This window comes from Calonectris borealis, chromosome W, assembly GCF_964195595.1.
Source record: "Calonectris borealis chromosome W, bCalBor7.hap1.2, whole genome shotgun sequence".
In the NCBI taxonomy this organism is placed as follows: Eukaryota; Metazoa; Chordata; class Aves; order Procellariiformes; family Procellariidae; genus Calonectris; species Calonectris borealis.
Genome location: NC_134351.1, coordinates 28,050,734 through 28,064,963, shown reverse-complemented (window position 1 = coordinate 28,064,963; position 14,230 = coordinate 28,050,734). Strand labels below are relative to the sequence as shown.

Here is a 14,230-nt window from a genome sequence, read left to right as displayed (position 1 = left end):
TGAAACTTATTTGTTGGAATTTCAACTTTTTCAGGTTATTCTGCACATCTTTGAATTCTGTGAACCATCTGATCATTCTTTTCTCTTAGTTTGTTTTCTAATTCATACCTCTTAAAGGAAAATTACATCATAGCAAGGATAGGGAGGATGACTAATGTATTATAGGCTTGTCTATTTCTCTTATTTATAGCACTTCCTGTACTAATTGAGTTTTTAATTGCAATAGTTTATTTTGGGGTTGGAAAGAATATGAACACCAGCACACACAAAACCACACAAAGACACAAAAGAGAGATAGCATCACATACAAATATCAAAGGGCAGAAAAAGCTTTTGTTGTAGATGAAAAGGAAAAAATTTTATATATAATGAATGTAGATTGAAGACCTGTTTTATTTACATCTAAAAACTTACTGTAATGCTGTGGCATAAAAACAATGCATGTTTTCAATTTTCACTGCTTTTTCAGCACCACCCCCCATTAGTATAAATGCTATTTAATGTATTTCAAGATTTCATTAAAAAACAAAAACAAATTTGAAAGTGATGTGTAGAAGTGTTTGCAGTGATGACATAATATATTGCCAAGATGATGACAATGGAATGGTCCAGGAAAATTTTTCATGATTAGATGACAGCAAGAACAAAAATGAGACAGAACTATCCAAAACTATCTGTCCTAGATCTTACATGGGAACTAATTTATATGAGGACAGGATGCTTAAGAATTTAATTAACTTAGCAAGGCTTAAGGTGTCATTTTACCTTCCTTCACTATGGTCAAGAATTAACTTCTAGCAATTATAATGGTTTTTTTTGTTGCATCAGCAAAATACTGAACAGTGTGATCCTGCAGTGTTAAGACACAATGTTGGGGGGGGGTGTGGGGTGTGTTTGCTCAAGACATAGTCATGTCATTTTGAGGAAGTTGAGGATTTGAATATATGAAATTCAGATTTACTTGTAATTGACAGGTGTTTAAATTCTTTAAGTGGGCAAATACTTTAAAATGTATCAGTATTGTAGTTACCTTATGAAATCATACCTTCTGCTGCTGACTGTTGCACATAATATACTTCTGCTCTACTCCGCTCTCGTGAGATCCCACCTGGAGTACTGCATCCAGCTCTGGGGTCCTCAGTACAAGACAGACATGGACCTGTTAGAGCGGGCCCAGAGGATGGTCACAAAAATGATCAGGGGGATGGAACACCTCTCCTATGAAGAAAGGCTGAGAGAGTTGGGGTTGTTCAGCCTGGGGAAGAGAAGGCTCCGGGGAGACCTTATTGTGGCCTTTCAATACTTAAAGGATGCTTATAAGAAAGATGGAGAGAGACTTTTTACCAGAGCCTGTAGTGAGAGGACAAGGGGCAACGGTTTTAAACTGAAAGAGGGCTGATTTAGGTTGGACATAAGGAAATGTTTTACGATGAGGGTGGTGAGACACTGGAGCAGGTTGCCCAGAGAAGTTGTGGATGCCCCATCTCTGGAAGTGTTCAAGGTCAGGTTGGATGGGGCTTTGAGGAACCTGATCTAGTGAAAGATGTCCCTGCCCATGGCAGGGCGGTTGGACTAGATGGTCTTTAAAAGATCCCTTCCAACCCAAACCATTCTATGACTCTAATATTGTGACTTTTGTGGGATTTCTTAACCATGGGGGGGTGGGTGTGCATGGTTGTGTAGGGGGGGGTTGTTGTTATTGTTGTTGTTTTAAGTTTGGGTCACAAAAGAATTGTGTTTTTTAACTGTCAGGAAAAATACAAACTTTCAGATCTTACACAACATGCAATTATTCTTTTAAGTGTCAAAGGTAGTTAACATGAACAATGTACAGAGTGAACAAAGGTAAATATACCACAACATAGAATTTATTCTTGAAATGCTAAAATACTCAGTGCCTCTGTAAGGAGGTGAAGGTAACACTGAGTGTATGTGTGTTTGCATGTAGGTATACATAAGCAAAGCACCATCTCTGTCATTGAGCAAAAGAAAAGGGAAGCACTACCATATGGTCTCAATGCAGAAGATCACTTTTTGTACAAATAATAATACCTTCATGTCATGTTTTTTTTTCACTCCTTCACATTGAAACAATTATTTACATAAATATGTTAAGTCTGCATAACCATCAAGGGATTTCTAGGGGTTTGGGAGGAGATTAATTTTTAAGATATATAAACATTGATAGAACTTGATTTATGTGGGAGAGAGAAAACATGTAATAACATCATGGTTTTTTCCCCAGTGTTAAGAAATGAAAAGATGGTAAAAAACATTAGAGATTAGCTTTCACTCTTCTCAGTGATGTATTTTTCCAGCACCTATAACCCAGGGAACTGGTGTGAACTTCCCATTTGGAGAGCTTCCGAGCCATCTATATTACCATGACATGAACTTGGGTGTAAATCTAGAGACGTCACTGTCCTCTCCACCAAGCAGGTAAAACCATTAAATAAATATTGATGTGAAGCCAACATTAACAGTGTGGGAAAAGTAATTCCCAAATGCTATCAACAGCATAATGTTTTCTGAATTTTCAATGATTTTTGTCAAGTAGGATGCTTATAGTCTATCATATATAGATAAGTAACTTAGGAAAAAAAAATCTCCTATAATTTGAAATGGTGACATAACTGTGTGTCATCTGTATTATCACAGATAATGACCTTTCTGTCAGGTTTTGAAACAATTACTAATGATCTATTAAGAAATCAGTGTTAGCTGCCCTGAAACTGATGCTCAATAACAAAAAGATCTTATGGCTTGGAGAATACTTAGTGTATAATATTAGTAGCTAATTTTATGCATAAAACCTGTCTTTGAGGGCTCCTTCTTGGCTTTCCTTCTTGATTGTTATGTTAGGAAAGATTTTGTTTTGTTTGGAATAGGTTTTAGGATACTTTAAGCAACCAGGGTTAATCACAAGTGGTCTATATTCATAGCATTACCACTGCTATATGAAAGTGTGTTTCTTCACCCTTTAAATAAGGGTTGGCAAAATACTTGCCAACCATCATCATCATATTTTTATTATCACAACTGATCATTTTTTGAGGTTCTCCATGCATCTAATACAGTGAGATTTGGCCTCAAGAGGCCACTTCTTCCTTGCTTTGGCACACTTGGGTGTGGTTGCTGTCCCCTGTGCCCCTCCCCCCCAACTCTGAGAAACACTCCTTTCATACTTTCAGAGACGCAAGTAATACCACAGAGCTGAAGAATCTGCTCTACTCTCATTACAATTGTAGAATAATGTGGTGGTGTTACTCCCTGGAATACCTTTGTTTTCTGAAGCTATCCTATTATACCATAATATCACAAATACTATGGAATCTCTCATACTGCAGGATTCTGCACCTTCAGTGAACCAGGAAGTATCCGAGTAGTGAGACAGGATCCCCATCCTTCCTTATTACCCACCAAGTGGGTAAAAATCCAGATGGGTTCTTCCCTCTTTTACCCTGATGGCATTAGGGTACACTGTGCACCCATGTCCGCCAGAGCCTTGTACTCCCCTTGGTTTGATGTGCCAGGCCATCAAATCCACACAGTCTAGTAAAACTGTTTGTCCCTTTCCTCTGCCTGGCCGGAGGCAGGGCCCCTCTATTCCTGGTCAGAGCATTCATTACGTGACTCCTGTAATTGCAAACCAGAAGTCCCTTCATTAGGATTAGAAGGAGGATCAGCCCTTCTTCTACCGTGTCTGCAGAATTGCTCAACAGCAACAGGAGCAGTAATCTTCCAGGATGGACCCTTTTTGGCTGCTGTTTTTCCTTGCAGTTCACGTACCTGAGCTGCTACATTTGAGGTAGGTACACCATCCTGCTTCCTCATGTCCTCCCTGTGTCGCATGGATAGAACCATAGTGTGGCATGCTCACTACCCTGGACTTCAGGAGAGCAGACTTTGGCCTCTTCAGGGATCTGCTTGGCAGAGTGCCATGGGACAAAGCCCTAGAGGGAAGAGGGGCCCGAGAAAGCTGGTTAATATTCAAGGATCACCTCCTCCAAGCTCAGGAGCGATGCATCCCAACAAAGAGGAAGTCAGGCAAAAACGCCAGGAGGCCTGCACGGATGAACAAGGAGCTCCTGGACACACTCAAACACAAAAAGGAAGCCTACAGAGGGTGGAAGCAAGGACAGGTAGCCTGGGAGGAATACAGAGAAATTGTCTGAGCAGCCAGGGATCAGGTTAGGAAAGCTAAAGCCCTGATAGAATTAAATCTGGCCAGGGATGTCAAGGGCAACAAGAAAAGCTTCTATAGGTACGTTGGGGATAAAGGAAGACTAGGGAAAATGTGGGCCCTTCCAATCCAAACTATTCTATGATTCTATGATTCTATGCGGTGTCACCCTTGAGCAGACAAATGCTGACTCCATATGGCAGTCTTGATAGCTGAGACGCCGGCCTGTAGGGGCGAGGAGGAATAGATATTCTCTTTAAATTGCTGGACCTGTTGGCACAGTTTCTCCACAGTCAAGACACAGGCTTATAGGGTTGGGGAGGAAGAGAGATTCTCTTTGAATCACCAGAGCTGGCAGGCCGGTCTATCCACAGTTGGTGCCTCAATGTCTGTCCAATCCATTATCTGCGGGGAGCTGGTGTACGATGTTGGTGTGCTCTGTACAAACTTCTGCCATATGGACCATGTGCACTGGACTTCATCCGGGTCTATGGAGGCTCGGTTATTGTCCAGGTTGCTGTAGACCACCTCCACCACTGCTGATTCCCTCAGATACTGGATAACTTCCTCAGTGGTGGTCCACCTGACTCAGTAGTTTACAAGATCTTCCGGAGGGGATACCTTCGAATCATAGAATCATTTAGGTTGGAAAAGACCTTAAAGATCATCGAGTCCAACCGTTAACCTAACACTTCCAAGTCCACCACTAAACCATGTCCCTAAGCGCCACGTCTATACGTCTTTTAAATACCTCCAGGGATGGTGACTCAACCACTTCCCTGGGCAGCCTGTTCCAAGGCCTGACCACTCTTTCAGTAAAGAAATTTTTCCTAATGTCCAATCTAAACCTCCCCTGGTGCAACTTGAGGCCGTTTCCTCTTGTCCTATCACTTGCTACCTGGAAAAAGAGACCGACACCCACCTCGCTACAACCTCCTTTCAGGTAGTTGTAGAGAGCGATGAGGTCTCCCCTCAGCCTTTTCTCCAGGCTAAACAGTCCCAGTTCCCTCAGCCACTCCTCATAAGACTTGTTCTCCAGACCCTTCACCAGCTTCGTTGCTCTTCTTTGGACACGCGCCAGCACCTCAATGTCTTTCTTGTAGTGAGGAGCCCAAAACTGAACACAGTATTCGAGGTGCGGCCTCACCACTGCCGAGTACAGGGGCACAATCACCTCCCTACTCCTGCTGGCCACACTATTTCTGATACAGGCCAGGATGCCATTGGTCTTCTTGGCCACCTGGGCACACTGCTGGCTCATGTTCAGCCGGCTGTCAACCAGCACCCCCAGGCTTTCCAGCCACTCTTCCCCAAGCCTGTAGCGTTGCATGGGGTTATTGTGGCCGAAGTGCAGGACCCGGCACTTGGCCTTGTTGAATCTCATACAGTTGGCCTCGGCCCATCGATCCAGCCTGTTCAGATCCCTCTGTAGACCCTTCCTACCCTCAAGCAGATCGACACTCCTGCCCAATTTGGTGTCATCTGCAAACTTGCTGCACATGCACTCAATCCCACTGTCTATGTCATTGATGAAGATATTAAACAGTACCCGTCCCAATACGGACCCCTGCGGGACACCACTCATCACCGATCTCCATCTGGACATTGAGCTGTTGACCACTACCCTCTGGATGCAACCATCCAACCAATTCCTCACCCACCGGACAGTCCACCTATCAAATCCATACCTCTCCAGTTTAGAGGGAAGGATTTTGTGGGGGACCGTGTCAAAGGCCTTACAGAGGTCCAGATAGACGACATCCATAGCCCTTCCCATGTCCACTGCTGTAGTCACTCCATCATAGAAGGCCACTAGGTTGGTCAGGCAGGACTTGCCCTTGGTGAAGCCATGCTGGCTGTCTCGAATCACCTCCCTGTCCTCCATGTGTCTTAGCATAGCTTCCAGGAGGATCTGTTCCATGATCTTCCCAGGCACAGAGGTGAGACCGACTGGCCTGTAGTTCCCCAGGTCTTCCTTTTTTCCCTTTTTAAAAATGGGGATTATGTTTCCCCTTTTCCAGTCAGCAGGAACTTCACTGGACTGCTACGACTTCTCAAATACGATGGATAGTGGCTTAGCAACTTCATCCGCCAGTTCCTTCAGGACCCACGGATGGATCTCATTGGGTCCCATGGACTTGTGCACCTACTGCTTCCATTGTTTCTTCTTGACTGTTATAGTCGAGGGTTGGGTCTCTGGCTTAGCCACAGTGCCCGTTTATATGTCCTCAGATCCAGAGACCCTCTTGCCCCCTTGAGGGTGCTGAACAGAGGCTCGGTAGGTGTAGGCCAGGCCCCAGCACAATGCAAGACATTGTGTCTCTTTGGCATAGGCAAAGCATCCTTTCTTCAAGTGGTCTGCCACTTCAACGGGATTCCACGTCTGTTCGTGCGTGAAGTCCCAGACCATTGGAGGTGAAAACCACTCTAGGTACCTGCCCAAAATCTCCCACGCACCTTGCCACCCATGACTCAACTGCCACAGGGCACATCCTTGTGTGGCATTCCCAACCAGTTGGTTAACCTTAGGAAAAGCCAGAATCAGATTCGTGGCACACACCAATACGAGCATTCTGGTTGCCCAAGGATGTTTAAGAAACTGAACAGCCATTGTAACAAGGCAGAAAACATCTACCCCGCAGGAGAATGGTGAGGTGCCATTCTTTGTTTCCCCCACAAAGTGGCTCCCAGAGGAGGAGAGGAGAAAGGTGCAATTGTTAATTGTCTCCACGAGATGGTTCCTGGAGATGGAAGCAATGCAGGACCCAAATACCAGATTAGGCTCGAGGCCAGTGCTTTTATCATAGCTCTCCCAGGCAAAGCAAAACAAAGTGACAAGCAGCACAACAAACTGCAAAAGCTGAAAGCAGCCATTAACAAGCCATGAAATCTGATGTACAGCAAGAGAGGGAGCATGCCACAGAGCAGGTAAGGAAACATAAACCAGTGTTGAGAACAAATAAGTCAACATCATGACCAGCAACAGCAAGTAACAACTTGCCAAGCAACAGCTAAACAGGTATCACAACTATAAATTCTGTCTAGCACACCCCGATCAAATCTATTGTTATCTCAAAACCCTTTGGCCACACGTTGGGCACCGAAAAGGACTGTGGTGAGTTGACCCTGACTGGCAGGTAAGCCTCCACCCTGTCACTCACTCACTCCCCCCGACAGCGGGATGCGGGAGAGAATTGGAAGGGCAAGAGCGAGGACAAAAAAATTGTGGTTTGAGATGAAGACAGTTTAATAAGTGAAGGAAAAAAAAGAAAAGAAATAAGTCATGCAAAAAAATTTACTCACCACCAGCATATCAATGCCCAGCCAGTCTCCGAGCAATGACTGCTTTGGAAAAACTCCCCCCTAGCTGACGTTACATGGTATGGAATAGCTCTTTGGCCAGTTGGGGTCAGCTGTCCTGGCTGTGTCCCCTCCCAACCTCTTGCCCACCCCCCAGCCTACTCATTGTGGGGGCAGAGAGAGAACCAGAGAAGGCCTTGGCGCTGTGCAAGCACTGTTCAGCAATAGCTAAAACATTGGTGTGTTATCAGCACTGTTTAGGTCACAAATCCAAAACACAGCACTATGTGGGCTGCTGTGAAGAAAATTAACTCCATTCCAGCCAGACCCAGTACAAACCATTTTATAGCATGTCACAGGAACTGGATCCTTGGCTGTGTAACTGAATGCTGGTAGACTTAGAACCTATAGGGGTTTTGCATATCATCCATTCATGCCATATCCAAAATGTAAAGACATGATAAATGTAAGCGCATACCTGCATTAGTCACGATTACATATGTAATATTAAAATGTGTCAGATTTAAAATTTGCAACTTTTGCTTTTTATGCCTGGGTTACAGTTGTTGAAATCCAAAGACCACAACTGTTGAAATGAAAATGTACCACTATTAACTGCATATAATATTTACTGCCAAATCTTTCATTATATCAACAGCAAGCGGTCCAAAACTATTTCCATAGATGAAAATATGGAACCGAGTCCAACAGGAGACTTTTATCCTTCTCCAAATTCACCAGCTGCTGGGAGTCAGACGTGGCATGAGAGAGATCCAGGTGAGTATTATGGGACCATTTTGCCTCAAAGTTTTGAAACATTTAATAAATCTCCACATCTATCTCTCAGTTATTGCAATAAAATGCTCTTTTTAAATGATACTTTCTAAGAGAATCTTGTTTTTTCTGTGTAGTATATTTGTTGAGGTTTTTTTAATGTAATTAAAGAAACAGCAATCAAAGGTGCATAGTATGAAAAGTCACATAACTTTTTCCACCTGGTTGACTGTAATACTGTTATCAAAATATTGCAAATGAGTCACAGAATGATTGAGATTGTCAGGGACCTCCGGAGGTCATCTGGTCCAATCCCCCTGCTCAAGCAGGGCCACCTACAGCCAGTTCCACAGGACTGTGTCTAGATTTTTTTTTTTAATATCTCCAAGGATGGAGACTCCACAACCTCTCTGGGCAACCTGTTCCAGTGCTCAGTCACCCTCACAGTAAAAAAGTGTTTCCTGATGTTCAGACAGAACCTCCTGTGTTTCAGTCTGTGCCCATTGCCTCTGGTCACTGGGTACCACTGAAAAGAGCCTGGCTCCATCTTCTTTGCACCCTCCCTTCAGGTATTGCTATACATTAATAAGGTCCCCCCCCGAGCCTTCTCTTCTCCAGGCTAAACAGTCCCAGCTCCGTCAGCCTTTCCTCATAGGAGAGATGCTCCAGTCCCTTCAATCATCTTTGTGGCCCTTCGTTGGACTCTCTCCAGTATGTCCATTATCTCTCTTGTACTGGGAAGCCTAGAACTGGACACAGGACTCCCGGTGTGGCCTCACCAGTGCTGAGTAGAGGGGAAGGATCACCTCCCTCGACCTGCTGGCAACACTCCTCATGCAGCCCAGGATACAATTGGTCGTCTTTGTGGCAAGGGCACATTGCTGGCTTATGTTCAACTTGGTGTCCACCTAGACCCCCAGGTCCTTTTCTGCCAAGCTGCTTTCCAGCTGGTTGGCCCCCAGCATATATTGGTGCATGGGGTTGTTCCTCCTCAGGTGCAGGACTTTGCACTTCCTCTTACTGAACTGTATGAGGTTCCTGTCAGCCCATTTCTGCAGTCTGTCGAGGTCCCTCTGGATGGCAGCACAACCCTCTGGGGTATCCACCACTCCTCCCGGTTTTGTGTCATCAGCAAACTTGCTGAGGGTACACTCTGCCCCCCTCATCCAGATCAATAATGAAGATGTTGAACAGGATCGGACCCAGTATTGACCCCTGGGTTCCACTGCTATTTACTGGCCTCCAACTAGACTTTGTGCCACTGATCACCACCCTCTGGACCTGGCTATTCAGTCAGTTTTTCAACCAGCCTCACTGTCCAAGCCTGTACATCAACAGCTTCTCTATGAGAATCTTATGGGAGACAGTGTCAAAGGCCCTACTGAAGTCCAGGTAGACAATATCCAATGAAGTAATCTATATTGTGCATATTGTATAAAAGATCATTACAGTGGCATTATGAATAAAATAACTTGAGTAAAAAACCCAAGGTGTCTCCATACTTTACTAAGAAAGCAATAATTTACTCAGCTGTTGGAATTTTACACTGATATAGCCTCTTGTATGTGGATTTAGTCCATACTGTATACCTATAATGTGTCTGAGAATAGGCCTAAGGCTTTCTCTTAGGAACCCTCATGTAGCTCTGGGGGACTACATCTGTATGTTCAAGTGTGCTGATATGTTTCTGTACTTTGGATAATCGGAAACAAAGAACATGTTTGGAGAAGAAAATCGACTGCCAAAAGAGTAAATTTAATTGTCATAACTTTCTATGTTTCATAAACCTTACTGTCAGTGCAGACTTTTCCCTCCTTCTTGTGATGCGAAAGAATATTTGGACATATAGGCATTTGTGCACTGGTTAGTTTAACGGGTCCTATGTTTGAGGTTCTGTAGGGTGCGGTTTGGGTTTTTTGGTTTTGTTTTTTTTTTTTAGAATCTGAAATATGTAGCTCAGTGTGTAAAAGTGAAAAAGATATGCAGTTCCTTGCTTTTTGCTCTTCCTGATGTTTGCCACCTTCTCGACACACTGCTCACCATTCCTCTCACCTCTTTGGTTTTGGTTGACTCTTTGAGGCGCTCTTGGTTTTTATCTTGTCTTAGGAGTTTTTTGCTTATGTCTTTTCTGCCTTCAGGCTTTCTTTGATCTTTGTGTACATGATAACGTGTTCAACAATTTAATTCAGCTGCATTTTTTTTTTCACAATACTTGGTCTGTTGATACCCTTTTTAATCTTTTTCTCCCGACTTTCATATTTTAACTCTGTATTTCATTACTTGAATATGGGAGGAGTCCATTTATGTTCTCATCGTTAGGCTGTCTTTTTGTTAGCTTCCTTTCTCACCAAGTTGTTTCAAGAGACTAGGTTTGTTTGTTTTTCTTCATTTTTCTGTACTTTCCTTCTCATGGGTCTATTGTATTTTTTTAATGTGTTTTCAGCATTAAACACCGAATTTAAAAAATGTAGCCTGTGGCTTTATGTAACCAGACATAAAAACAGCAAGGCAACAGAATTGTTCTTCAGTCCCCAGAAGGTGTCCTAGTCAAAACATTCTTCTTTGTGATTGTGGTCTCTTTTGCCTTCACACTTTTATTGCCATTTTTAATGAGACAGTATTGTACTTCTGCTTTTGTTGGGGGGGAGGATGTTAAATAAATCTTTGTGGTTGTGGGAAAAATAGTCCTAGTGTTCTTCTCAGAAGCGGCCTCTACATATCCCCATTTGTGAAACACAGTTCTCTTGTGCTGCTGAGTGAGCTATAAGGGCTTCCTAGAAATGCAGTGCCTCTTGGACTGCCTGTGCCCCAGTTCAGCTGATGCAGATCTTAACAGTTGATCTCTGCAGTCTCCAGCTATCTCAGTTCCTTCTTATCCACTGGTCATTTTTGCTGCAAAGAACTATGCTCTATGAATAGACTCTTGGCTTGTTTGCTTTTTACTGGGCTTCTTTATTTTAATAGTAGCAAACAATTTTATTGTTCAGATTGATTAAGTAGTTTTACAAAGAAACCTTTGCCATTAGGTAGGTAGATTTTTGGATTGAAAGTACCTTTGGCCCTCTTTATGTTTCACACACCAGAGAACTCTGAAAAATGAGAAAGAGAGAATGAATGAAAGAGAGGCTTGAATTAATGTATTTCAACATATTTCTGCTTGTAGGAGATAAGTCAACATTCTTCCATGTATATCGTATTCTACGGCATTGCTAGGTGTCGTGGGCGTTTATAACTCAGACCCTTAAACACTTGGCAGTGAGGTTATCTTTGAGTGAGACTTTGAGGCATTTTATTTTGTCTGTCCTTTAAGATGTTTGACCCTTCCTGTGAAGGAACAGGAATACCACTGTCTGCTTTGGAGACCATTATAGTTGGGAAGAATAAACCTTTTGTACTTGTCGTGGTTTAACCCCAGCCAGCAAATAAACCCCACGCAGCCGCTCGAACACCCCCCCACTCTGGTAGGATGGGGGAGAGAATCGGGAGGGCACAAGTAGGAAAGCTCCCGGGTTGAGATAAAAACAGTTTAATAATTGAAATAAAACGAAGTAGAACAGTAATAATAACAATGAGAACAACAACAATAACAGAATACACAAAGCAGGGATGCACAATGCAACTGCTCACCGACCGACAACCACGTGTCACGAACGGGGGCGAGCCCCCCCACACCCCTGGTTTTTATACTGAGCATGATGTCACATGGTATAGAACACCCCATTGGCCAGCTGGGTCCACCACCCCAGCTGTGCTCCCCCCCAGTGCAAGCACCACCCAGCAACCGCCAAAGCATCAATGGGCCATCAACACTCCTCTCATACCAAACACAAAACACAGCACACCCCCCAAGCTACTGGGAAGAAAGTTAACTCTGTCCCATCCGGAACCAGGACAGTATCCACCCCTTATTCTATACCATCTACATCATGCCTAGGTCTCACATTTTCCAATACATTCCAATTAGTCATCACCACTTTTTCCCTGCCTTTTGATATATACACACACAGAGATATCATTCCCTTAGTCCATGGGCCATCCCTCTAAAATGTCCGTTGAGTTCATTTAGTCCATGACATTGGGCTCCATCTGTCATAACAGTCTTTCACGGCAGGAGAGATGGTGTGTGGTGTTGGATTGTTGCATGCTGTGGCCGATTCTGGGTGCTCGTCTGGTTCTATCATCGTTGCACTTTGCTCAGTTTCATTGGAGTTCATTCTACATTAATCTGGGTGATTCTTACTGTAATACTGTTAATATGGCATATAGTAACCATAGAAGTGATGACATACAGTACTATATAGTAATTACATAATACAATTCAGTTCATACGCGATTTTCACCTAAAATTAAATCCCCTTGAGGTACACACCGGACTTCCCCATCCTTTCGCATTACCCACCACGTGCACCCAGGTCCTTGAGCAAAAGAAATCCCATGGATGGGTTTTCCCTTGCCAGAGGCAGGAGCAACCCAGACTGTCTTCCCCAGCATATTTCTTATGTGCACGACAGGGACTTTATCCCCCTCTACAGTACGTAAGGGTTTCGATTGGGCAGGGTCAGCTCGAGTGACAGATCCCCTGGTGTTGACTAACCAGGTGGCTTTTGCTAAATGTGTGTCCCAATGCTTGAATGTCCCACCACCCATTGCTCTCAGCGTAGTCTTTAGCAGCCCGTTGTATCCTTCAATTTTTCCGGAGGCTGGTGCATGGTAGGGGATGTGATATACCCACTCAATGCCATGCTCTTTGGCCCAGGTGTCTATGAGGGTGTTTCGGAAATGACTCGATTCTTTCTGGGGTGCCATGTCACCATAGGACTTGCTTTTCAAGGCCCAGGATGGTGTTCCGGGCAGTGGCATGGGGCACAGTATATGTTTCCAGCCATCCTGTGGTTACTTCCACCATGGTGAGCACATAGCGCTTGCCGTGGCAGGTTTGTGGGAGCGTGATATAATCAATCTGCCAGGCCTCCCCATATTTATATTTCAACCATCGTCCTCCATACCAAAGAGGCTTTACTCGCTTGGCTTGCTTGATTGCAGCGCACGTTTCACATTAATGGATAACCTGTGCAATAGCGTCCATGGTCAAGTCCACCCCTCGATCACGAGCCCATCTATATGTTGCGTCTCTTCCTCGATGGCCTGAGGCATCATGGGCCCACTGAGCTATAAATAATTCACCTTTATATTGCCAGTCCAAATCCACCTGAGCCACCTCAATCTTAGCAGCCTGGTCCACCTGCTGGTTGTTTTGATGTTCCTCAGTGGCCCGACTCTTGGGTACGTGAGCATCTACATGACGTACTTTTACAACCAGGTTCTCTACCCGGGCAGCAATATCTTGCCACAATGCGGCAGCCCAGATGGGTTTACCTCTGCGCTGCCAGTTGTTCTGCTTCCACTGCTGCAACCACCCCCACAGGGCATTTGCCACCATCCATGAGTCAGTATAGAGATAAAGTACTGGCCATTTTTCTCGTTCAGCAATGTCCAAGGCCAGCTGGATGGCTTTCACCTCTGCAAACTGGCTCGATTCACCTTCTCCTTCAGCAGTTTCTGCGACTTGGCGTATAGGACTCCATACAGCAGCCTTCCACGTCCGATGCTTTCCCACAAGGCGACAGGACCCATCAGTGAACAGGGCATATTGCTTCTCATTTTCTGGTAGTTTGTTATACAGTGGGGCCTCTTCGGCACACGTCACCTCCTCCTCTGGGGATATTCCAAAATCTTTGCCTTCTGGCCAGTTTGTGACCACTTCCAAGATTCCTGGGCGACTGGGGTTTCCTATTCAGGCCCGTTGTGTGATCAGTGCGACCCACTTACTCCACGTAGCATCGGTTGCATGATGTGTAGAGGGGACCCTCCTTTTGAACATCCAGCCCAGCACCGGCAGTCGGGGTGCCAGGAGGAGCTGTGCTTCAGTACCAACCACTTCCGAAGCAGCTTGAACCTTTTCATATGCTGCCA

At 44.5% G+C, this 14,230-nt stretch overlaps 1 protein-coding gene across 1 annotated transcript in view; it reads left to right on the top strand.

Annotated features, from left to right (window-relative positions):
* LOC142075028 (nuclear factor 1 B-type-like) overlaps positions 1–14,230 on the top strand; it is a 349,790-nt gene that overhangs the window by 243,551 nt on the left and 92,009 nt on the right. Inside the window, exons 5-6 of the mRNA XM_075136017.1 lie at positions 2,319–2,439; positions 8,142–8,260. Coding sequence (XP_074992118.1) covers positions 2,319–2,439; positions 8,142–8,260 — 240 coding nt within the window. The remainder of the gene's footprint in view (positions 1–2,318; positions 2,440–8,141; positions 8,261–14,230) is intronic.